Genomic DNA, 23,742 nt, shown 5'->3' on the forward strand with positions numbered 1-23,742 from the left:
CCAGACCGATAGGAGCTCCCCACGGCGTTCCACGGCGCTCCCCTGCGGCTTACCACTGTATCTGACTGACCGGCTGCAAACAGCCCACGTGTTTATTCATAAAAGATTTGACCATACTTTTGATCATTTAACATTGAAACTTAAAATTGGGGTCCACGCTGGGATCTTGGAATCTTCTTTAGAAAATGGATTCTGAGTAGCAGGATTAGTCAGGGCAGACTTCATTTGTGGTAGAATGATCACCACAACAGAATATTCTGGAAGAGAGTGATAATTATTTCTATCCACTCTTCGCTTATTCTTCATATTTAAAACACTGCGGGTCTCCGAAACACAGTGGGAAATGCTGTTATTCCTGGTACAAGTCTGAGGACACGAGAGACCCCTTTCTTGCAATGTGAGGAGGAGATATCACACATACCTTCCAAAGTAATTCTTGTATTTTATTTCCAGTTCGAACCCGTCTGCAACCTCCTTTAAGAAGATTGTCTACAGAGAGTATGAAGCATATTTTGAGAAAGAAAAACCACGATCGAGAACTTCAGGTGAGCCGAGCAGGGGGCCCCGGGTAACCCCGGGGGTCGCAGGTCACAGACCCCATGCCCATGAAAACAGCCGTTGTTAACCTTGATCAAAAAGCTGGAACACCCCAGTTATTTGAATTCTTCTCCACTTGTCTAACAAACTCTTACTGAGCTCGTGCCAAGGGCGGGGCATTGAACTAGACGCCGTGGAGGCCACAGGAGATGAGACGCGAGTGCCCTGCCTCCCTGGGGCTCCGGGTCCGGTCTGACGAGTGCAGGTCAAGGGCAGCCCCCCGGCCCCCTGGGCTCATTCGGAGGGACTGTGCGTGGCCAGTTCTCGTGCTCCTGTCTTCCCCTTCTCTTCTCCCGTGTCATTTAGTGTCATGTGCATGGTAGCTCGTGTTTTTACAGAAAAACCCCTTTCCTCCTCTCTTCTTCAGTCAAGGATAGCAAGTCCATGGATTTGGGGAGCTGACCTAGGGCACCACCTTTTCACAGGCTCACAGGGCCGTCAAGAGAGGACGTCCTCCTCTGGGGTCCCCAGGTCAATAATTCACTCAGCCCGCCCCCCCGCCTCCCCCCCCACCCCCCGCCAGGGGAAGACCTGTGACCTGCCCCAGACTCACTCTTCCGCCCCCCCCCCCCCCCCCCCCCCCCCGATTCATCCCATTCTTCCCGCCTCCTCTGATCCCCCTTTATCTTCACGCCTTCCTGGACGGGCGCCTTCCCTGCGGCCAAAGACCATTAGCAACAACAGGAGGCACGACTCTGCTCAGGTTAAACTCCACCTAGGAAAGAACAGCCCCCTGGACTCTGCCTGCCTTTCCTTCTCCTCCCCTCTCTTCACCACCCATTTCCGTGGGAACGGTCCGTGCATTCTCCAGGGTATCATTTCCTCCGCCCCCCCCACCCCCCGTGTCCCCTGCTCCACGGGGAGCTCACTGAAACCTCTCCCAAGGAGAGCATCTGTGACTGTGTAGATGCCAGGGCCAGCGTTTGTTTGCCAGGCCTTTTCTGACTGGACGTTTCTAGGACTTTCGATGCTCCCCTTCCAGACACGCTCCCGTTGCCTGGTGTCCCCAGCGCTGCCTCCACTGGGGCGGGCGAGCCGCAGCAGGGCCGCAGGGAGGGGCGATGAGGAAGAGGAAGCAGGAGGGAGGTGTAGATAACCCTCTCCCGGGGCGTGGCTCCAGGGGACATGGCTCCACGTGGGAGGAGAGATAGCGGAGCTCTGGGAGGGAATATGAGGTTTAAGGATGTTCTGGAGCTTTATAAAAGGAATGCAGTGACTTAAAATAGCTAAGGGTGCCCTGGCTGGTGCCAGCCTGCGAACGGAAGGGTCAACCAACCGACGTGTCTCTCACACATCCGTGTTTCTCTCCCTCTCTTGCTCCCTCCCTTCCCTTCTCTCTAAAAATAAATAAAGAAGATCTTTTAAAAATATTACCTAAGTTCTCAAGGGAAGAATCCAATAGGAAAGGAGGGAATAAAGACACCTCCTGGAGGGAGCCACACTCAGAAGAAGCAGGGAATGATGGGGTTGAGAGCGGAGCTGGTGAGCCGGCGGTAGACCAGATACCACCTCCGCTAGGGGCTGTGAGGTTGCTAATATGATTGAGTTTGTAACTGTGGGCAGGAAGTTTTCAAAAGGGTCTCCTGTCCTCTGTCACAGTCTGCTCCTTTTCGTAGCTCTGGCTCCAACCCCAGCACACACAATCGATACTTCAGAGCGGCTTAATTAACTTAAACTGTGGGCCGGTGAAGGGAAAACGGGCCAGGAAACAAACTCGGAAGGCCTGCGGAACCAGGCACCGGGCGGGTGCTGGGTGCCGGGTGCTGGGTGCCGAGTGCCGAGAGCCGAGAGCCCTGCCTTCTGCGGCTCCTGCCGAGCTAGCTGGATGCAAACATCTGCGCTGTGTCAGCCATCGTGCTGAGAGCCCTGTGAGTGGCAGGAAGGACCGGTGCCAGGCTGGAGACCATGTTTTCAGCAATAAGAAGGCACTGATGGTTTTTGAGGAGAGCGGTGTGATCAGACTCCTTTGAGACGATGCACTTCTGTAGTGACCTCCTGATGCACCCTCATTCTTCAGAAGCAGACCTTGACAGATGACCTCTGCGGAAGCCCTGTGCACTGAAAACGTCATCTTCCTGTCCGCTCCGTGTGTCTCCTGGACAGACTTGTTCTATGTGAGCCCTGAGGCCTTCTAACATCCATTGCATGCAGCCTCTTCCTAAACCCCAAAGGCGCTTACCGACCCGTGACCCCCTGGCGGCCAGGGGTGACCTCTCGCTCACTTTTGTGTGCCAGTAGAAGCTGACGCAAGGAGGCAAATCTGGTGCAAAGACCAAGCCCCAGATGGTGCATGAGAAGCTCTGGCTTTGTACACTGTCCTGACTCAGTGACTTCCCCCTGGCCAGCCCAGTTCTGTGTCACTGGTGCTTTCTTTCCCCCACTTCCTGCCCCACTCGGCTGGTGGGTGTGATTCCAGCCTAGCCCCAACAGGAGCAGTCGTGGGCCCCCCGTCTGCAGCAAGAGCCCAGACCTTACTGTAAGTGGCCGGGTGGAGGTGCTAGGCTGCAGCCCTGGAGGTCCGAAGACAGGTGCCTGCCCTGGACAGGTGGCCGGGCGGGGCTCACTGTCGGAAATCCTGTCTTGGGCTTTAGAATGGCTAGCTTGAGTCTTTGCGTTTTTTCAAGGAAAGTTATGACATGTTTGTCCTGGAAGGCTCCGAAAGCGCTGCAGCGAGGGCTGCCCTGTTTTCCGCAGTCCCTGCTTCACCCAAGTAGCAGGGGTCAGATTTGATGCCCGCTGTGCTGCCGTCCTGGGAGGCCAGGACGGGCCACCCCTGCCCTCAGCCTGTCTCTGGGCGGAGGAGAGGGTGGGAGCGCTTCTTGGACACCTGGCTGACGGAGGCGCTGAGCAGTGGCTCCGGAACTTTCCGCGCTGTGTTTGCCTTCATGCATGAAGGCGTTGGGAACGCCTTTATGAAAACATTCTCTTCACGTCACCCCGGACAATGGAAAAGGCACATCTTTATCCGCGTGGCCAGAGGTCGTCTCTGAGGAGTGACAGTGGCTCAGAAGGGGGTGGGCCTGGCCAGAGCGATCGCTCCCTGTCTCTCGGCTGGCTCTGAGCCAGGCCGGGTGTCGCTACCTCCCTGTCCTTACCTGACTACATGCGGTGTTGAGCTCGTGAGCGGGCAGAGCCGACCAGGTGGGAGGCAAGCGGGTCACCCTCAGAGCCTGGAGACGTGGCAGCCATCACTCACGGGGTTTTCTGCGTGGTGTACGTGTGTGCTTAGCAGCTCCGTCTTTGGCGATCCTGATGTATATGTATCCTTGCTTCCCTAGGACTCCTTGGGCCTACTTTATATGCTGAAGTTGGAGACATCATGAGAGTCCACTTTAAAAACAACGCGGACAAGCCCTTAAGCATCCACCCTCAAGGAATCAAGTACAGTAAATTCTCAGAAGGTAAGCGGAACTCCCTGTCCCTCTGACGAGAGGAAAGTGCACGACTCCTGAACACCAGTGTCAAACAGTTGAAACCACCTCATCAGCCACATGTCAGAGAACGCTCCTGCCGCTGGTGAGAGCGAAGTGGTTGTCTCCTTAAGCTTCAGAGAGGGACATGAGCAAGTTCTGGCACCAACTAGACCCCAGCCGTGTTTTGCTAGGTGCTTGTTCTTTAACAGCCAGGTGGGCAAATCAGCCGATCTCTCGGAATTCCAGCACGTTCGTCTGCAAAATGAGAATAATCTTACATATATTGCCAGGTGGTTTAAGGCCAGGGTCTGCAAACGTTTCTACCAAAAGCCAGAAAGGAACTATGTTTGGCGCTGTGGGTCGTGGGATCTCTGTGGCAGTGACTCCGCTCCACCTTTTAGAACCAAAGCCGCTAAAGGCGATACAGATGTAAGAGAATGAACACGGCTGCATCCCAAGGAAACTTTATTTGCAAAGAGAATGGAGCTGGCTGGATTTGGCCCGTAACTGTGGTTTGAAATAGTGTCAAAGGACTAGCCTGACATCAGGCTAGCCGGGTGCACAGATGACAATTAATAAGTACTATTAAAATTTTGGACATAGCGAAGTGCTTAAGAACATGAGCTTTGAAGGCAGACTTAGGTTCAGGTTCCAGCTGTATCATTTCTGGCTGAGTGACCTCAGCATCCCTGAACCTCAGTTTTCTCATCTGTAAAATGGGGAGGGTTATGCCCGCTCCGTAGTATTGCTCTGGGGATCAAAGGAGATCATTTAGGTGTTATGCTGAATAAACATGGTTCCTGAAAGGTAGAAAGCCCTCGGTGAATGATGACAATGATGACAGTGACCATAATGAGGACAATGACGGTGAGGATCATGAGGGTGATGGAGACAGGAGCGGCCACATCAGTCACAGGGTAGTAGGCACCTGTCATCGCCATTGTTCTAATCACTCCCATTACACTGGTGTTCGTAATGAACAGAGCAGAGCTCTGTTAGGAAGTGACATAAGAAAATTGTATCCACTTTGTAATAGATGTTAGCATAATAACACGTAAAAGGAACTTCAGTCCTTCTATAATTCACAAACCTCTTTCTGCCGCGTGTCCCAACCATCACGCCTTGGAAGAGAATGACTGTGCAGGGGAGCGGTTTCCGGTGCAGGTTCGGGATTTAGACTGCCCAGCACAAATCCTGGCTCCAACACTAACTGTGTGTCTTTGAGAAAGTGACTCACCCTCTCTGTGCCTCACTTTTCTCATCTGTGAAATGAAAATAACAATCAGGCCCTCTTCACGCAGGCTTGTCGTCAGGGAAGCTTAGAACAATGCCCAGCATATGAAAAGCACTCGATAAAATACTAGCTAGGATGGCAAAGGTGATTCTTGAATCAAAATTTGTCCAAATGATGTTATATGTCAATTACATCACAATTAAATTTCTTTCTGGTATTCAGATAGTTTGAATGATGCATGGATGTACTTGCACTATTGTCTGTGCAAACCCGTCTCTGCTAAGGGATGCGTGGCTGGCAGGAGGGCGATGACCTGCCCTCCCCGGAAACTCGCTCTGTGGCTGGAGGGGAACCAGTGAATCGTCAGCCATGAAATTTCAGGCACCTTAAAGGGCCAGTTTGTCCAGACGCTGGGCGAGGCAGTGTGCGTGGGAGTCTGTCCCTTCTGTGTCCCTACGGTCATGTGGTGACACGGAACACCCACGCAGCCTCCTTACGAGGCTCCCAGCTGACTGCCTCAGGAAGTCAGCTCTGTGTGGCCAGAGGAGAGGACCCCACTGTGTCCCATGCAGGACCCATTCCCAACGTGGGGGAGGCAGTGCTGTGGACTTTGCGTTCCGAGCGGGGCTGTTTGTGCAGGAAGTGAACCTTGCAACCCTGTCCCTCTTCCCTCCCTGTTTATCTGCCCCTGCACTCACTCGCTCCCCCACCTCCAGCAATCACTGGTGAGCGGCGGCTTCAGATGCTCCCACCCCCTCCGCCGGTCACCTGCCAACTGCCCCCGGCTGCGCGACTCTGGGGACAGTAAACACAGATGGGTGGGAAAGTCAAATTTTGTCTCGGGAATGAGATGCAAATCTAGTGAGTGGAGAAAGGGTACCCTTCATGGGAAAAGACCAGTCTCTGCATTCTGTCGTGCCCTCTGTGTGAAAATAAAATATCTTCTTCGTGCCTGACTCTCGCCCTCCCCCATAGCCTCCTGCTACGGTCTGAATTATTTTTCCAGGAGTGGAGAGAAGCTCCATGCTGGGCCAGCTACTTGAGAGCCCAGATTTCTTTATCTCAGAGGTCGATACTGAGCGGTGGGTGGTGGGAGGTCCAGACAAGTGACAGGTCGAGCGGACTGAGTCCTCAGCCCTGTGGCTGCCAGAGCTAACCAGAGGACCGAACAAGCCAGCCAGCAGCCCTCCTTGCACGGGAGTTAACCTCTGGGCCCCTCCAGGATTCGGGCACCTACTCTCGTCAGCTGCAAGGAGAGAGAGCCACGGGAGAACGCTGGCTTCAGGGCCAGAATGCCTGGACATGAGCCCTTAGCAAACTTCAGCAATTTCCTTTACTACTGACCCTCAGTGTTAGATCTATAAAGGGGGATTAGCGACTCCTGTCCAGCCAAGGTTATTGGTCACAACATCGGGAAACTTCTAAGCTCGCAGTCGATGCACAGTGATGCTGGGTATTGCTGCGGTGGTCATGTCATGGCTGTGCATGGTGCAGGCATTCAATTTTGCTTCCAGAAGCTGAGATCGAATGAAGGCTTTGGCCTTGGATAGCGTCATCACACTCAAATGAGATAAAACTCTCCCACAGAATTCGGACGCCAAAATGAACTCAATGGCACACAAAAAAAAGTCAGTTATCCTGAGCGCACAGGGAGTAAGTCATTTTGAATAATTACATTGTCCAGATTGAGCGCCTAAGATATTTCCTCGTAATTACTCTGGGCATAAATCTTTCTAAGTGGTATACTTCCTCAGTATACCTTTTGAAACAGAGGATGAGAAGCAAAATTCTAATCCCTCCCTGAACCACGACTTCCGGTCTACCGGGAGATTTCACAGGCACCCGTAAACGTTAGGACTCTGTGCAGTCTAAGAGTGGACGGATTCTAAATGAAATCTGATGTTATTTTTCTCTGGTAGTACTCACAGGGAAAAACCCTGAGCTTTCATTCATGGATTTTGTACATCGTTTTGCCCGGGGGCCTTGGTTCCCAGGCATTCTTTCCGTGGCTCCCTTTTGAGTGTGTGGCTATGCTTAAATTAGGCGATGGCTGGAAATCTGGGTTCTGGACAGGAAAGGTGTCACTGCACTTGGTGTGGAAGTCTCACGCTGGCCCATCGTCCGTGCACCGGCAGCATCTGACATAAAGGCTGAGTTGTAGCTTGGTGTCTCTCGGCTTCGCCCAGGTGCACCCTCCCCAGGTGTGCCTGAGGGTGACCTCGGCAGTGTGCAGGGCAGGGATGAGTAACCCCCCGACAGGATGGACAGATCCTGACTTATAAAAATGCTTACAAGGTCCTTTCCTTTAGAAACGTCTTTAACAGGAATGTGTTTCAAACTGCAGTCACAACTGCACCTAATTGCTTTTCAACTTTCTGTCACTAAAAGAGTTTTGATTTGAGGCTAAAATTTCAGAAACTCTGTAACTAGCGTTTGATGGCTGATTATAATGCTGCTCCTTCCAGCAAATTTTGTTGTTCATTAAGATCTTTGAAGTTCTTTGCGTGATTACCTTTAAAAGTTTGTTTCAAAATGAATGTTATACTATTCTTTTATTTGATTTACTTTCTCATATTTTAAATATGAGTTACATGATAAGTACTGTAGTGTAACATTCTATAATGTTCAGCTTTCTGCTGGTAAGCCAACTCTCTGAATAAAATATAAAAAAGTAAAATTTACACTGGAGATTGTTCTTTGCACCTCAGTGTTGCCACATTCTCTATATGAAAACTTAGTCTTCTAGGTTTTTCCAAAGCATTCCAATGTTTGACTTAATATAGGCAATTACATTTTTCACTTTTCATCTGAGTATTTTGGCCTAACATAGACACTTCTGTGAGTCTATGATAAGCACCTAAAACAAACTGTAAGAGCTGACGTAATAATTCTCATGAATCTATTCATGGGAATTAGCATGAACTCCCCTTCAAAAGGGAGCTGCCTGCCCTGTGCAGGGGAGCCAGGCCCCTTACAAAACCCCGGCATCCCAATTTTCCCATCGCCTCAATGAAAGCTTCTAAAAGAATCCTCAGCATCATTAAAGGCACACTGACGCATTCACTAAGATTATTAAATGGAGAGGAAAAGAGCTGTTTAAAAAAAAAGAAGGACAAGTAACAAGGAAGGATTTCATGAAGGAACACCCAGATGGGCGACCAAAGGGGCTCTTTATGTAACTTCACTTCCCCAAACGGGTCACACCGTTTTACGTCTGAAAAAAAAATACTGAGAGCCCTTCGGCAAATAATTAGTTCATCGCGACGCGGGCAAACACATCACAAAGCGGACTGAGGACTCATCAGGAAGCGAACAGAACTGAGCAAATGTGAGATGAAGGGCCGCCCTTGTGCTGAGAATTCCGTCCGGCAAGAAGCTGAACAAGGACGTTTTGTGTTCTAGAGCACTGGTCTTTCCTGCGCGTTTCTCTCCTTCTCCATTGAGAGTTTCACCTTATTCTGATTGCAGAGTCACAATTAGATTTGCCCCCAAAAATGCTTTTCATGAAACTGCTGCTTCTGAATAGCTGTTTATATTCCACAGCTCCCGTTACGTAGGCTGCAAATTCACAGATACAGTGTGCCTGTTCTATTGTAGATTAAAGGTAAAATAAAATGCTTTGAAGGGAAAAGAAAAAAAAAGCACTGATAAAACTATCCCCAAACTATCTCCTTGGTAATCCTCACTCAGTGTAATTACAAGATCTACCTCCATGTCTAAATCTATGTTGTTCACTGTTTGTCTCAAGATGCCCCAAATTCACCTTTTTAGTAATACAGCAAACTTAAAATCATTCATTCAGTTATTTGAAATTTATATATTTAACTAATATGTGAATGTGAAATTCTCCATAATTTACTATGGTCAACTAGATGAACATTTATAAACTACTACGTGTTCAGTGAAACCTGGATATGAAACATTGACCATTTAAACACGAGTTCGCTATCCCTGGGAAATCACTCCGGCTCCAAAGATGATAGCATGAGTTACAGCCTCCTCGGTGATTCTTAGATGCTTCTATCAACCAGTTCTCATTGCGGAAGAATAATGGATTCTAACTGTGGCATCTCCATGGAAGGGGCACTAGAAGGATTCTAGGGGTGACATTTATAGCAACTGGGGCGCCAGCAGGAACCCCACTGTTAACTGGGCTGTGAGCCCCTCAGGGTCTCAGGCTGTTTTCCTTACATTTGTGCCCTGGTGCTGGGAATAGAGCTGAGAACATAGATGATGATGATGGTGATGGTGATGATGATGGTATGATGGTAATGGTGGTGATGGTGATGATGGTGGTGATGATGATGATGATGATGATGATAATGGTGGTGATGATGATGATATGATGATAATGGTGGTGATGATGATGGTGATGCTGATGATATGACGATAATGGCGGCAATGATGATAGTGATGATGATGATGATGATGAAGATGATATGATAATGGTGGCGATGATGATGATGATGAAGATATTGATGATGACGATGGTCACATGACAACTGAACTAGACTGAGGGACTGAGGACTGGCTTAGAAAGGAGAGGCTACGTTTATTTCCCCTTGCTCTGAAATGTATTGTATTGCTGACTGTGAGTAGTTACCCAATCTTATTACCAGCCTTTACCACCTTTAGAATAGATACATCGCCACCGTCAGTCTTCCTCGCAAGCGTTGAGAGAACTCAGGAGTGCTGCAGACGCATCTTATTAGAAGTGAAACGTGAGGGAGGAGGCTGGGAAGCGGCCCCACACGTCAGCGGCGCCATGGCAGTGGTTGGGGCTGGACGAGTCGCTTGTGCTTCCTGCTGTTCCTGACCCAGCTAAGATAGAAATGTGCGTGCCAGCACGAGGAGGAGAGTATCTAGTGAGGAGTGAGGAACCCGAGGCTCAGGGGGAGATCAGAAGCTTTCCCACATTCCCGCAGTTAGCAAGTGGTTCAGCCACCACAACAAAACATCTCACCCTCTAGGAGAAGTGTCCTGAACCAGGTGACCTCACAGATATTTAACTGGATATTGATGAGTGCTGTTACAGAGATGTAGCATATAATGCTGTTCCATGTGCCTGTATTCATAGCATAAACGCAGATGATGCACACCCATGTATATATATCTCTATTATGAGATACGCAGTCAGAGACCAGGGAATGAGTAAGCTGACATTTAAGCTGCTATCTGGAGGACAAGCGTGCATTTATCCAAAGAAAGAAAGAGTCCTCTCTCCCCCTACAAACGTCTCGCCTCGTCGTTCCGAGAGTTTGCGGAGGCGACAGAGACCGCTGTCCTCCACTACGGGCTACCCTGGGCTGTTGTCACGGCTGGGACAGTGCAAGCGCCGTGTCCGGGAATGCTCTGTTTTCACTTCCCGAGGCCACAGAGCAGGAGGCACTGGCTAAGGGCCAGCAACTCGCTTCAAGACAGACCCGGCCACCCCTCCGCCACGCGTGTCCCTGTCAAACAGACGAGGTTGGACCGAGAGCACTGCAGTCCTTATCAGCCCTGTTTGTGCTTCGCTACAGAAGCTGTTTTGCAACTTTCCAGAGAAACCCTTCCTGTTTGCTATCAGAGAGTCTTCCTCGTAAATGCTTTTTTCTTCTCAGATCGGGCTGGAACAATACTACAGGAAGTTATTTAAGCTTTTGACGTTTGTCGGCTCCTGGTCTTTTGAACACTCAAATCCTTCTTATCAGCAGAGTGAAAGTGTGGTCTATAGGAAACACGGTTATCAATGGCAAACTACCTTTTAGGAAAAGGAAAAAAACACAGCCCCGTGTTACGCTTTCCACTAGCACGAGGGTCACGAACTCAGACACTCGCAGAAGCCGAGAGGGTGACTCAATGAAAAATAAGTCCAGTAGGAACTGGCGATCAGACAGCTGTGCCCTATCTGAGGGGACAGTCAGGACCCACGTCCAGACCAATTCTGTGCAGGAGTTCGGTCCCGGGACACCGGGTCTTCAGGCTCTACTTTGTTTTTAAGAGCAACCAGCAAGCCAGACTCTCATACAATATCCCCATACTGTCCATGTTGGCATTTCCTTTGTTTGAACACGTGCAGCTCTAATGGAACACACCCACGAGCTATGACTTGAGGACCCGGGTTCTGGCCCTCAGGACCTGACATCCTAAGAGTTCCGTGGACATTCACGGAGCGTCCTGCCCGTGCCGGGCACAGGGACGGGCACCGGAAACACGGAGATGAACACAGTCCAGCACCCGCCTTTGCGGAGCTTGCTCGGGTCCCACTATGTGCAGCATGCAAACGACTCCTATCCAGGAGGATACAATGAGATTGATCGTATAATGCCACACATTCGACCCTGAACCGGGATGAGTGCTGTGGAAGTGAAAGACGCGCAGCACAGCACGAGCCGGGGGCAGCGATGGGCTTCCACTTCGGCTGGCGTCTGAAGGATGAGCACTCGCTCGTGTGCCCAAGAGAAGACAGGGAGGAAGAACACGCTGGGCCGAGGGAATAGCGTCTGCAAAGGCCCTGCGGCAGGAGGGAGTCGGCAGGTCCGGGGAATCAGAGGGGCCCGAGTGACTGCTACACAGGCCCCTGGGGCAGGAGTCACACAGGAGGACAGAAGGACAGAAGGACAGTGGAGAGAGGAGTAGGGGTGGAGCACACATGGACGGGTGGCCCGTGCGAAGGACGTTGGGAAACAAGGAACCATCGTCAGGGTTTAGAGCAGGAACGTGACCAAGATCTGGGGCTTTAAGGAACATTCTGTCTGCGTGGTGCGACACGGAGCGAGGCTAACGGGCCGATAGTGGACATGGAAAGGAACAATAAAAAATAGTCCATCCAGAGGGGGGGAAAGCCAGAAAGAAGAGGAGAAGAAACAAAGACCAGGTGGACAGATAGAAAATAACAGGAAGGCAGACTTAAACCCAACCATCTCAGTAATTATATTAAAAGAGACAGATTGTACAGTTGGATAAAAACCCACACCCACTGCACGCTGAACTCAAGCAATCCACTTTAAATTAAAGATGAGTGAAAAAGGATAAAAAACGATACACCATACTCCCACTAACCAAGCACAGGGGGTGTCTAACGTGTTATTCCACTTTTACGCCATGATCAGAAAACACAATACCGTGACAGAAAGCGGAGCCCCGGCCACCTGGGCCCGGGGGGTGGGGAAGGCATTGATGACGAACGGCACGGGCGACAGAAGTTTTGGGGTGGGGGGGGGCGTTCTGCGCCTTCGTAGTGACGGCAGCCGTGGGACAGTGCCCATCTGTCAAAGCTCAGCAAATATCGTACTTAGAAGTGGTGGATTTCATTATGTGTGATTTATAACTCAATAAAGACAGCAAAACGGAGAAAGAAAGAAAGAAAGAAAGAAAGAAAGAAAGAAAGAAAGAAAGAAAGAAAGAAAGAAAGAAAAGAAAGAAAGGAAGAAAGGGAAAGGAATAAGGAAACAAAACATGGAGCATTTTTGTTTCCAGAAAGCACAGTCCCTTCAGCAAGAATGGTTGCCACTGGCCCTTCGCCCTGTCATGGAGAACATTTTAGTTATAGTTTAAAAACTCCTCCTTGTCTGCCCACGTCCACGCTCCGATGACCTCACCCTCCACCTCGAGGAGTTTGTCAGGACCTTGTACCAAGCAGAGAGGCCTGCTTCCCAAAGAGAGACTCTGGCACCAGCCCAGGCCAGGGACACTGTCACCTAGTGGAAGGGGGATGTCGCAGGCTGGGGAAGCTGCCCGTCCCACACGGCTGTGGACGGCAGGAACTCTCCCCTTCCCGACCGCACTTGCTCCATCTCCGGCCACATCTTCCTTGGGCTGTCGAAAGCGTCCCCCGGCCTTCCGCAATCCTTTCATCTGCGGAATCTCAGTGGCGTCTCTGCAATATAAGGGAGACCGATTTCTACCGTGCGTCCTCCCCTCTGTCACCGGCAGAGAAAGAGGCATAGACGAAAGGGTTAATGGCGGGTCTGCGGGTGTACGAAGCAAGACGTCTAAGTTTCGGTGGGGGGGGGGGGGGGGTGGATGCTTTTCCCACCCCGAGGACACCTCAGCAGCATGTAGGAGCCAGACTCTGGGGACGGGGCTGGGACGATCGGGCGCTGTAGCTGTGACACAGCAGCGAAACGGGGCTGAAGGTGGCGGCGGCTGGAAAGGAGAAATGAAAACCGTACACTTTGACACAGAACAATACGTAAATGGGCCTGAGGGCAGTGACACCCTGCGCTAACAGGCTGTTACAGATCAGATGTCGCATCAAGCACCACAGAGAAAAGACAACCCATTTCCATATTCTGAGATGGTTCGCTGATCAAGGGTGATTCAATTCTCTGATTACATTTAAACAGTAACTACTTAGGGACCCTGGGAAGTGAATTCACTCCACCTCCAACCATGTACTAGCAACACTTCTTAATCACTCCAGGTCACCGTGGACTCAAGCCCTTACAATCACGCAGGCACGGAAGTGGGTATAATGGGGATCTTTCCACACGATGAAGGTTCGCCACAGAGAGGGTCAGGTATCTCTGCAGGGCGCTCCCGTTCCTTCGAACCTGATAGCTACTACAAAGCGATCCTCACCGACTGTCCAGGTGTGCTCACGCCCTTTATTCCCCAGGTGCTTCCTACGAGGACCACACGTTTCCTGTGGAGAAGATGGACGACGCTGTAGCCCCGGGCCATGAGTACACCTACGAGTGGACCGTCCGTGAGGACAGTGGGCCCACCCGCGATGACCCGCCGTGCCTCACGTACATCTACTACTCCTACGACGACCTGATACAGGACTTCAACTCCGGGCTGATCGGCCCTCTGCTTATCTGCAAGAAAGGTAACAAAGCAAAAGCCAAAGACACCGGGATGGTGAGGAGCACTGCGGTGGAATGAGGCTGGGGAGAGTCTTGGAACCTTGCAGTGAGCCAAGCAGAGGGCGGCGGGTGTGGGGGCCAGAGCGCTGCGCTCGCACAGGGGCCTGGGGGCTTAGAAGCCTCCTCCGTTCCTCCCAGTCCCTCCCGGGCAAATCCCTGTCTGAGAATTCGCTCCGGGGCCATGCCCGCGTGGTCTGTAATGCTTACCTCAAAGCCAAGTTCCCTTTTTCTTTTTTAAAGATTTATTTATCGCCCTGGCTGGCATAGCTCAGTGGACTGAGCACGGGCTGTGAACCAAAGCATCGCAGCTTCGATTCCCAGTCAGGGCACATGCCTGGGTTGCAGGCCACGGCCCCCAGTAACTGCACATTGATGTTTCTCTCTCTCTCTCTCTCTCTCTCTCTCTCTCTCTCTCCCTTCCCCCTCTAAAAATAAATGAATAAAATCTTAACAAGAAGATTTATTTATTTTTAGAGAGAGGGGGAGGGAGTGAGAAAGGGAGAGATGTCAGAAAGAAACATCGATCGGCTGCCTCTCGCATGTCCCCAACCAGGGACCTGGCCCAAACCCAGGCATGTGCCCTGACCGGGAATTGAACCAACGACCTTGAGGTCCATAAGACAATGCCCAACCCACTGAGCCACACTGGTCATGGCAAAGCCAAGTCTTTTTGAAAGTCACAGCAGCCTGTACTCTGCTGATCGCGCTTGGAAAGAACGTGAACATACGTGAGGTTTGGGTTGGTAATCTGGTCTACACATACACACAATTCCAGCTTGCTTTTCCCTCAAAGAGCCCAACTCTCTGGTGGCAGGCTGCAAACACACTCAGTCCGCTTTACACGAGATGTCATTGGCTGGGCTTTGAGCAGCAAGCCTGCGTTTTCCTTGTACCCGAAAAGAATTCGGCTCATCTTTCAATGAAACGAACAACCACCACGCAACACTGCACGGTGGGAAACAATGGGATGAGCTCACCCTGTGTCTGCACGCACGCAGAGTCCCAGTGCGTGTGCTCGCTGCACCCATGCGTGCGTGCATTGCCTGGGATCTAGGGGACACTGGGGTGGCCCTACAGAAATCAAAACTGAGAAACAGCCGTTCTTTCCTCCTACTTTCAGCTGCGTTTTTCCCATGGGAGAGTGGATTCATCCTGAACTCTCAACCAACACCTAGTGCGCCGTTCCTTGCACTAGCAGGGTGGCTGCATTAAACTTGGACAGCAGTGATTTTACCCTCCGAGCTGTGGTGCCTTTGTGCTGGCCTGACACGGGTGGGGGTGGAGGGGATGGACACTTTCACCAAATCCTTGACAGTCACCAAACATCCTCTCTGTGCCAGACCACATTTACCTTTAAAGCCCCATTCCTCAAGGCTATGAGGTGCCAGAGAAAACACAGGATTTTCACAAGACCCCCATCGTCATGACTTGGTAAAGGTGCTGTTTTGGAAATAAGATTTTCCTCGCGTTGACTTCACTGTGATGGGTTGCCTGCCTTAAACTCTTTGCTGTCTGGGAAGAAGACGTGGGGACCTCTTTCCGGGATGCGACCGACACGCCGTCTTTCCTTCCCAGGCACCCTCGGTGAGGGCGGGATTCAGAAGATGTTTGACAAGCAGCACGTGCTGATGTTCGCCGTGTTTGACGAAAGCAAGAGCTGGAGCCGGTCGCCGTCTGTCATGTACACGGTCAACGGCTATGTGAACGGGACCATGCCAGGTAAGGAACGGGCTGGCCGTGCACTGCCCGGCGGCGCCGGCACGGCCAGGACCTCCAACTCTGCACGGTCCTCCTCAGGGCCCTAGGAAGCTGACCGTCCGCACTCTGTTTCAGCTCTCACTCAGAAAGGCAATGTAGTCTAGCTCAGTGGGTCTCAAGATTGTGTCTTCTTTTTTCTTGGCCATCAAGGACAGCAGACAAAGTGGGAGCTGCCCAAGTGAAGGAGGGTGCAGCTTGTTAGCTGCGGCGCTCCGAGCAGGCTCCCCCTGGGCCTGCGTCTGCTCCAGGATGCCAGCTCGCTGGTATCCAGGGTATCCGTCTCCTTCAGAGGGTCCTGTGGTCCCCGCCGCATGGTGACCATGCATGCCTTCATCCACAGAGGAAGCCTTTCAGGACAGAAGTTCAAGGTCAGCCCCTGGCAGAAAGGGTCCGCAGGAAGAGTTCAGTGGAGGCACTTGCAGTAAGATGAACGGGAGATTAGGGCAAACACCCACCACACCAGAGCACTCCTCGCTTGTCCAAAGCTGCTGGGTGGGGAACAGTGAAGGCACACAGAATGTCTTCTCTTCCATCTGCACGTGAGTCAGGGCAACTCTTAGAGAAAGGCACTGACTCCCACCTGAACCGCTTGTGACTTCTGTCTGATAGAGGCGCCTCAGCGCCAAAGGTCCTGAAGAAGAAAGTGGAAAAGTGAAAATATTACTCTATTAATTAAAGCACCCAAAACCTAGGTTTCTCAGGGGTCATTCTCCGTATCTGAAAAATCACAAATGGCCTCACTACACACAAAACTTGGCAAGACTGGGGAGCTGGACATTGGTTTTAAATTGTCTTCAATTCCATTTGACTGCGTCAGCCCCCCTGGGTTATACTGCAGACACACTCTGACAGCTCTGGGCTTTGATCCGGCGGAGTTCCAGGACTCCACTGAAGTAGTGTAACGCAGGAGATCTGAGTTCAAGTTTAGCTCCTTTCTCCACTGTAATGTGGGCCCCAGCAGGTAGCTGCCTCCACGTGCTAATGTACAAAAATGGAGTAACTATCTGTGTTAGGAGAGAGGGTGTTTAAGAATTTCTTCACTTGTAAAAATAGCATCTCCGGGACTCTGGGCTGTACAGGGGCGTGGTGAAAAGGGAAACTGTGTCTGTGTCCCGGCAGAGCGAGTCATCTGGGTAGATGTGCAGAAGCCCCCAAAAGCAAACCATACGAAAACCAGAAACAAAGATGAATAACTTGGCCAGGGAATACAGTCTATGAAGTTGTAGTTGAAAAAGACAAGCTGGTTGGGGCTCAGAGGGGCAGGGGAGGGAAATGGCATCTGTAGAAACGGAAATAAGTAAGGGCTTGTAAAGCAGCGTCACAGAGCAGTATAAATGGAGTAAATACAGTAAATGCTGGTGCAGATGTATTAAATGTTCAGGTCGATGCGAGGGTTTCCCTGGGGTGGCCAAGTGCTCCCACCAAAGCCTCCTGCCTTTCAGCTTCCCGTTCTCAGGTTTTAGCTTCTTGTTCTCCCCGTGATACCAGAACCCCTGTCTTGTTGTAAGGAGCCCCTAAAAAAAAGACAAGGCCCTCAGCTCCTCTACAGAGAAGGGACTGGTCCCCAGCCCCACGGTCTGGTGTCTAACGATTACGGCTCTGACACGTAAAGCCCAGGCCAACCCTAGAAGCCGGAGTTGGAGTCTCCCCTACAGCAAATGGGCGTTTTCCCAGTTACCGTGGGAGCGAAACAATGAGCCAAGTTCCGCGCTTGCGCTCCGCTCTCATTCCTCCATCCACATGATGCCCCCAGTGGCCAGCGTAGTGCGGACCCATCCGCGGCATTTTAGGGGGAGGCTGCGACTCACAGCGTCATTCGATGCCTTGTCCTTAAAACAACCAGCCAGTGGGCACAGACTGCAAGACACAGCCCCTAGGTCACCTTCACGTCTCCTTCTTGAGTTCGGCCCTATCGGAGGCCTTGGGGCCTCCCACGCTCAGCCCAGATTGGCTCTGCAGTGACCAGGTGCCCAGGCTGGCCCAGGACTGTCCCTGAGCTGACACTGAAAACGCTGCACCACTGGAACCTACTGGGCTCCCTTCGTGGCCTAACCCCTTAGCCATCCCTGTTTCTGAAGGAACGCCCCCCGCCCCTCGGCTCTCTTCTCACCGCTGCAGTGCCCGCCGCCTACTGCAGCGAGCTGGGACTGCTCGTGGGCCCTCACTCGGGCGCCTGCTTCCTAGGGCAGGGGCTGCCACTGCAGGGTCTCTCCCTCGGGACCTGGCAGAGCCTGGCGCGTGGCAGGCACTCCGTACCTACCCGGTGCGTGGGTCTCGGATCACAGAGTGCTGACCGCCTGTCGCACCCCTCTCCTCTCTCCCCCTCCCTCAGATATAACGGTCTGCGCCAACGACCAAGTCAGCTGGCATCTGATTGGAATGAGCTCCGGACCAGAGCTGTTCTCCATTCACTTCAACGGCCAGGTGCTGGAGCACAACCGGCATAAGATCTCGGCCATGACCCTCGTCAGCGCCACGTCCACCACTGCGAACATGACCATGGGCCCCGGGGGGAAGTGGATCGTGTCCTCTCTCACCCCTACTCACATGCAAGGCAAGAGGCCCTCCCCACAGTCTCGCTTATGAAAGCAGAGCCCTTTCTTCCCGGGCACGGACTCCCTCCGTGTCCTCTGCTTTTGCATGTCTCGCGTGCTCCAGGCACACGTGTGTGTCTCAGGGGCCCTGAGAACAGACCACGCGTTCTCCGCTGTGAGACACGCAGCCCTGGCGGGGGGGTGGAGGACGTGGAGATATTGACAAAGAGTTTTTCAAAGTGAAGCAAACGCTGAAGCGGTCCCCACTTCCTTGAAAGGAGAAAGGAGGAAGGAAGCATATGTTTACGAAGAGATATTCTTTCTCGGGGCATTTAACACGCAGCCGAAAGAAAAGACCCGCAGGCTAGAATGAGACAAATGTGCAAATTTATAGAAGCGCCAGGTTACAGGAAGTGTGTAAACAGGTGTGCCGTGAGAAGGTCCTCTTTCCTAACGAGGTGAGCGCGGGGACTGGCACGAAGAGGAACCCAGTGGGTTTCTGTGAACAGAAATTAAAGTGTAAGTCAATCACACGACTATAGGAAACCACTTTGTTACCAAAAGTACGTAGATAAGCAAAGCACATGAGAGAGACTTCATGGGACCACTTGGTTTTCCTCTGCACCGAGCAGTCCAAACCGTATTGGAAGTAACACAAGTGCCCCAGGATCCCTGGCAGATAGAACACCGAGTCACAGTGAAACAGCAACAAAACTAACACTGTTGAGGTGAAGTGCTTTTGGTATTAATTTATTTAATTTTTAACAACAATTTCATACAGCATGTACTTTTTAAAAAATATTTCTTATTGATTATGCTATTACAGTTGTCTCATTTCCCCCATTCATTCCCCTCCGCCCTGCGTACTCCCTCCCACCCACATTCCCCCCCTGTAGCTCATGTCCATGGGTCGTACATATAAGTTCTTTGGCTTCTGCATTTCCCGTACTATTCTTACCCTTCCCCTGTCTATTTTCCATCTACCATCTATGCTCCTTATTCTCTGTACCTTTTCCCCCTCTCTCCCCCTCCCACTCCCCTGCTGATAACCCTCCATGTGATCTCCATTTCTGTGGTTCTGTTCCTGTTCTAGTTGTTTGCTTAGTTTGCTTTTGCTTTTCTTTTAGGTGTGGTTGTTAATAATTGTGAGTTTGCTGTCATTTTGATGTACATATTTTTATCTTCTTTTTCTTAGGTAAATCCCTTTAACATTTCATATAATAAGGGCTTGGTGATGATGAACCCCTTTAACTTGACCTGGTCTGAGAAGTACTTTATCTGCCCTTCCATTCTAAATGATAGCTTTTATCATTAGCAATCTTGCATAGAGCAATCTGGGATGGAGGTCCTTGCCTTCCATGACTTGGAATACTTCTTTCCAGCCCCTTCTTGCCTGGAAGGTCTCTTTTGAGATATCAGCTGACAGTCTGATGGGAATTCCTTTGTAGGTAACTGTCTCCTTTTGTCTTGCTGCTTTTAAGATTCTCTCCTTATCTTTAATCTTGGGTAATGTAATTATGATGTGCCTTGGTGTGTTCCTCCTTGGGTCCAACTTCTTTGGGACTCTCTGAGCTTCCTGGACTTCCTGGAAGTCTCTTTCCTTTGCCAAATTGGGGAAGTTCTCCTTTATTATGTTTTCAAATAAGTGTTCAATTTCTTGTTCTTCCTCTTCTCTTCCGGCACTCGTATGATTTGGATGTTGGAATGTTTAAAGTTATCCAAGAGGTTCCTAAGCCTCTCCTCATTTTTTTAAATTCTTGTTTCCTCATTCTTTTCTGATTGGATGTTTCTTTCTTCCTTCTGGTCTGCACCATTGATTTGAGTCCCAGTTTCTTTCCCATCACTATTGGCTCCCTGTACATTTTCCTTTATTTCACTTAGCATAGCCTTCATCTTTTTTCATCTAATTTGTGACCAAATTCAACCAATTCTGTGAGCATCCTGATCACCAGTGTTTTGAACTGTGCATCTGATAGGTTGGCTATCTCTTCGTCACTTAGTTGTATTTTTTCTGGAACTTTGACCTGTTCTTTTGTTTGGGCCTCTTTTTTTTTGTCTTGATGTGCCTGTTATGTATGAGGGGTGGAGCCTTAGGTGTTCACCAGGGCGGGGCAACCCAGTCACTGGGTTGTGACGCTGTATGTGGGGGAGGGTCCAAGAGGAACAATGGAGCTTGCTCTGCTCTCTGCCGGATTTCAGTCACTTTCCCCACTTCCCACAATCAAATTGGGCCCTTCTGGTGCTGATTTCCATGTGGGTGGGCTTGTGTGCATTCTAGGACCTTGTGGGATTCTCCAACGCTCTCTCCTGTGAGGCCGGGAGTCTCTCCCGACACCTCCACCCCCACAGGTGTCTTTAATCAGTGGTTTGAAGCTGTATTTCCCTGAGCTGGGACCCTGGTTGTGTGGTCTGTCTTGTTCCCCAGTTGTTCCTCCCAGTTTATCTGCACGCAAATGTGAGACCACCCTGTCTGCAATCCGCCTCCTTACCAGTGCCTGAGTCTGCCCCTCCTACCAGTCTGGATGAATGTTTGTGGTTTAACTCCTTGGTTGTCAGACTTCCATACAGTTCAATTTTCTGTCAGTTCCCGGTTGTTTTTTGTTTTTAAATTAGTTGTTGTCCTTTTGGTCGTGCGAGGAGGCACAGTGTGTCTACCTACGCCTCCACCTTGGCCAGAAGTCTCATACAGCACGTACTTTTGACTTTACAAATAAAGAGACAGATGACAGGGAAAATGAGAAATCAGCAAAACCTAAGTCAGAAGGTTTTAAGGGTCTGGAAATGACCAAGGTTCCTGCTGTGGAAGAAGCAAAGGAAAGCTTTCCAAGCCTTTCCCCTAACCCATGCTCCTGTTCCCTCACATTTTCCTCTTGCCTCTTTCTCCACTGCCCGAACAGAGCTCCAGACCCAAGTGTCGCAAGCTGCCAGAGCACTGCTTTTACGATTATTACTTACACCTCCCACAGTTTCCCAAGATGCACATTGTGATCAGCCTTGATTTCTTCTCTCATACTCTTTCCCCGTCTTCCCACACCAACCCAGCGGGCATGCAGGCCTCCGTGGACATCCGAGACTGCCCCAAGAAGACCAGGAGCTCCAAGATGCTGACGCGTGAGCAGCGGCGGCACATGAAGAGGTGGGAGTACTTCATCGCTGCGGAGGAAGTCATCTGGGACTACGCGCCTGTCATACCAGTGAACATGGACAAGTGAGTGGGGGGGGCCTCGACCACTGGGCAGAGGTTCAGGGTGTGTCCCGCAGGGTCCTCGCTGCGTGGGTGAAGTGTGAGGGGTTGGCGGCTGTCCAGGGAACCCATGTGTTGGATTCCATTCAGGTCTTGTTCAAAGTCAACCTGGAACTACCCCAACTCACCAAGGGAAAAAAATAATAATAATGGCAGCTACCACTAGTTGAATGTTTATTGATTCCAAGCACTATGTTAAATCCTTTTGAAGAGCTTCCCTTGAACTCCAGAAGCGAGAAACAGCTCTCATTTATTATGTAGATTAGGAAATAGGTCAGAGATAATTAAGAAATTTGGAAAACATTCAAGCCCACTCACTCTAAGAGAAATGCAAATCAAGCTTCTCTGAAATGCCGGTCTTCACCTATCGGACTCTCGGGCCAGGCAGCACATCCCCTGGCAGGGCCGTGAGACGCAGGCACGGCCGTGCATTGCTGGCGGACGAGCACATTGGGAGGGCCATTCTAGAGGATATGGCCTTACGTATTAAAGTGATAAATGCCTGTGCCCTTTGACCCTGCAGTCTCACCCTGGGAATTGACTGTGAGATGTTCCCGTTCACAGGGGAAATGGCGTACCATGGAGCAGTCACCGAGACCAGAGACACCTCGGGTCTCCTCTAGCAACCAGAGTGACAGGAATTCTAGGTAGCTGCTTCTAAGCTTGACCGTGATGTTGTCAGACAGAGGAGAAGTTTCCAGTTTTCCAGTCAGAGGGGAGATGTCAGGACTTTGCAAATCACATTAAGAGTTTTTGTTCTTTGTTTTGTTTTTGTTTATTTTTTTTAGAAAACTAGCTTTTTAGCTAATCCAAGAACAGGACTTCTAAGCACCAGGGGTTCCCCGCCCCACCAGAGTCTCTACTTGAGGAAGCGGTTAATTTTTAAATAGTTTTATTTCACTTTAAGAAAATACAGGTCTCTGCATTTGGATAATTTCTCGAACCAAATTGGAAAACAGTACAAGAAGGCTGTCTACAAACAGTACCAAGATGAGTCCTTCACCAAACGCCTGGAGGATTCTGACAACAAAAACGACGGGATCCTGGGCCCTGTCATCAGAGCCCAGGTCAGGGACACACTCAAAGTAAGTGGCAGACACGTCGGACCGTGTGGGGGAAATTAAATAGTACAGGACATTGTAAGTGGTGGGTTTTTAAAGATATCCGTATAATTTAACTCAAACGTAACTTTCAGTTTTTATTTAGTATTTGCACTTAGTTATAGCCTCCCTGATAATACAAAGAACCTGAGACAGCTGATCAAATTGTAAAGGAGTAAACAAAGAGTGACTGTAACTGGGGTGAGTAATAAGGGGTGCAAGAAAAGAAAACGGAGGATCAGGTAAGTACAATGGAACACACACCATATGATCTCACCTGGTTGTTTGTCAGCTTTGTCCCGAGCGTCCCTAGCTGCCAGAGTAGACGGGAAGCGTGCCAGGGCCAGGCTCACGGAAGTCACCAAGGCAGCCCAGGAACCGGACAGGAATTCCTCCCACGGGTCCTCGAAAAGAGGATGCCGTGTGAGGCGGTGGAAGGATTCCTCAGCATAATCCCTACAGCTGGTACGATAAACCAAACATTGTAGAGCCTTTTAAGAATGTTGCTCATTAGCGCTGAGGATACCACAGTCAACACAAGTGAGAGAAAACCTGCTCTTCGCTGGGGTCCAGCTAGGTCGTCCTCCGAACCCTGGTCTCAGACGGAAGTAACCCGAGATGCGGATCACGAGCCCTGAGCACATTCTCCGGACAGTGTTCCTTTAACGTGGCGTCACCCCACCAAGCTTTTGTAAGGGCTGGAGAGCAGGGAATGCAAGGCTGCAATCTCCGGCGAGATTCTAGAATGCGGATCATCTTGCATTCTAGATTATGCGGGGCGATCCAAATGCTTTGGCAATCAGCCACGTAGAAGAAGGTTAACGTTCTCTTTGGAAGAGGGAGGGGCCTAACCAGGACTCCCGAGTGAATAAAGCCCCCCACCACCTCTGCGGGGGGCTGAGCTGAGAGGACATCTGCAGACCAGGCCAGTCTGCTCATCTGAGAATAACAAGAGGACCAGAGGGCAGCCTTCCCTGGTCCTCTTGCCCTCCCTTCACCCCTGATTCCTTACA

General features: G+C 50.7%; 1 protein-coding gene across 2 annotated transcripts in view; it reads left to right on the plus strand.

The window, feature by feature from the left end:
- The window catches only part of F5 (coagulation factor V), a 52,939-nt gene that overhangs the window by 2,083 nt on the left and 27,114 nt on the right, over positions 1-23,742 (plus strand). The window contains exons 2-8 of one of the 2 annotated variants that reach the window (XM_036015960.1): positions 454-545; positions 3,876-3,998; positions 13,844-14,056; positions 15,669-15,812; positions 18,184-18,405; positions 21,428-21,593; positions 22,537-22,714. In XM_036015960.1, coding sequence (XP_035871853.1) covers positions 454-545; positions 3,876-3,998; positions 13,844-14,056; positions 15,669-15,812; positions 18,184-18,405; positions 21,428-21,593; positions 22,537-22,714 — 1,138 coding nt within the window. Of the gene's footprint in view, positions 1-453; positions 546-3,875; positions 3,999-13,843; positions 14,057-15,668; positions 15,813-18,183; positions 18,406-21,423; positions 21,594-22,536; positions 22,715-23,742 lie in introns of those variants that run through there. The other variant, XM_036015959.1, reaches the window with a different exon arrangement.

This window comes from Phyllostomus discolor, chromosome 14 (assembly GCF_004126475.2).
Source record: "Phyllostomus discolor isolate MPI-MPIP mPhyDis1 chromosome 14, mPhyDis1.pri.v3, whole genome shotgun sequence".
NCBI lineage: Eukaryota > Metazoa > Chordata > Mammalia > Chiroptera > Phyllostomidae > Phyllostomus > Phyllostomus discolor.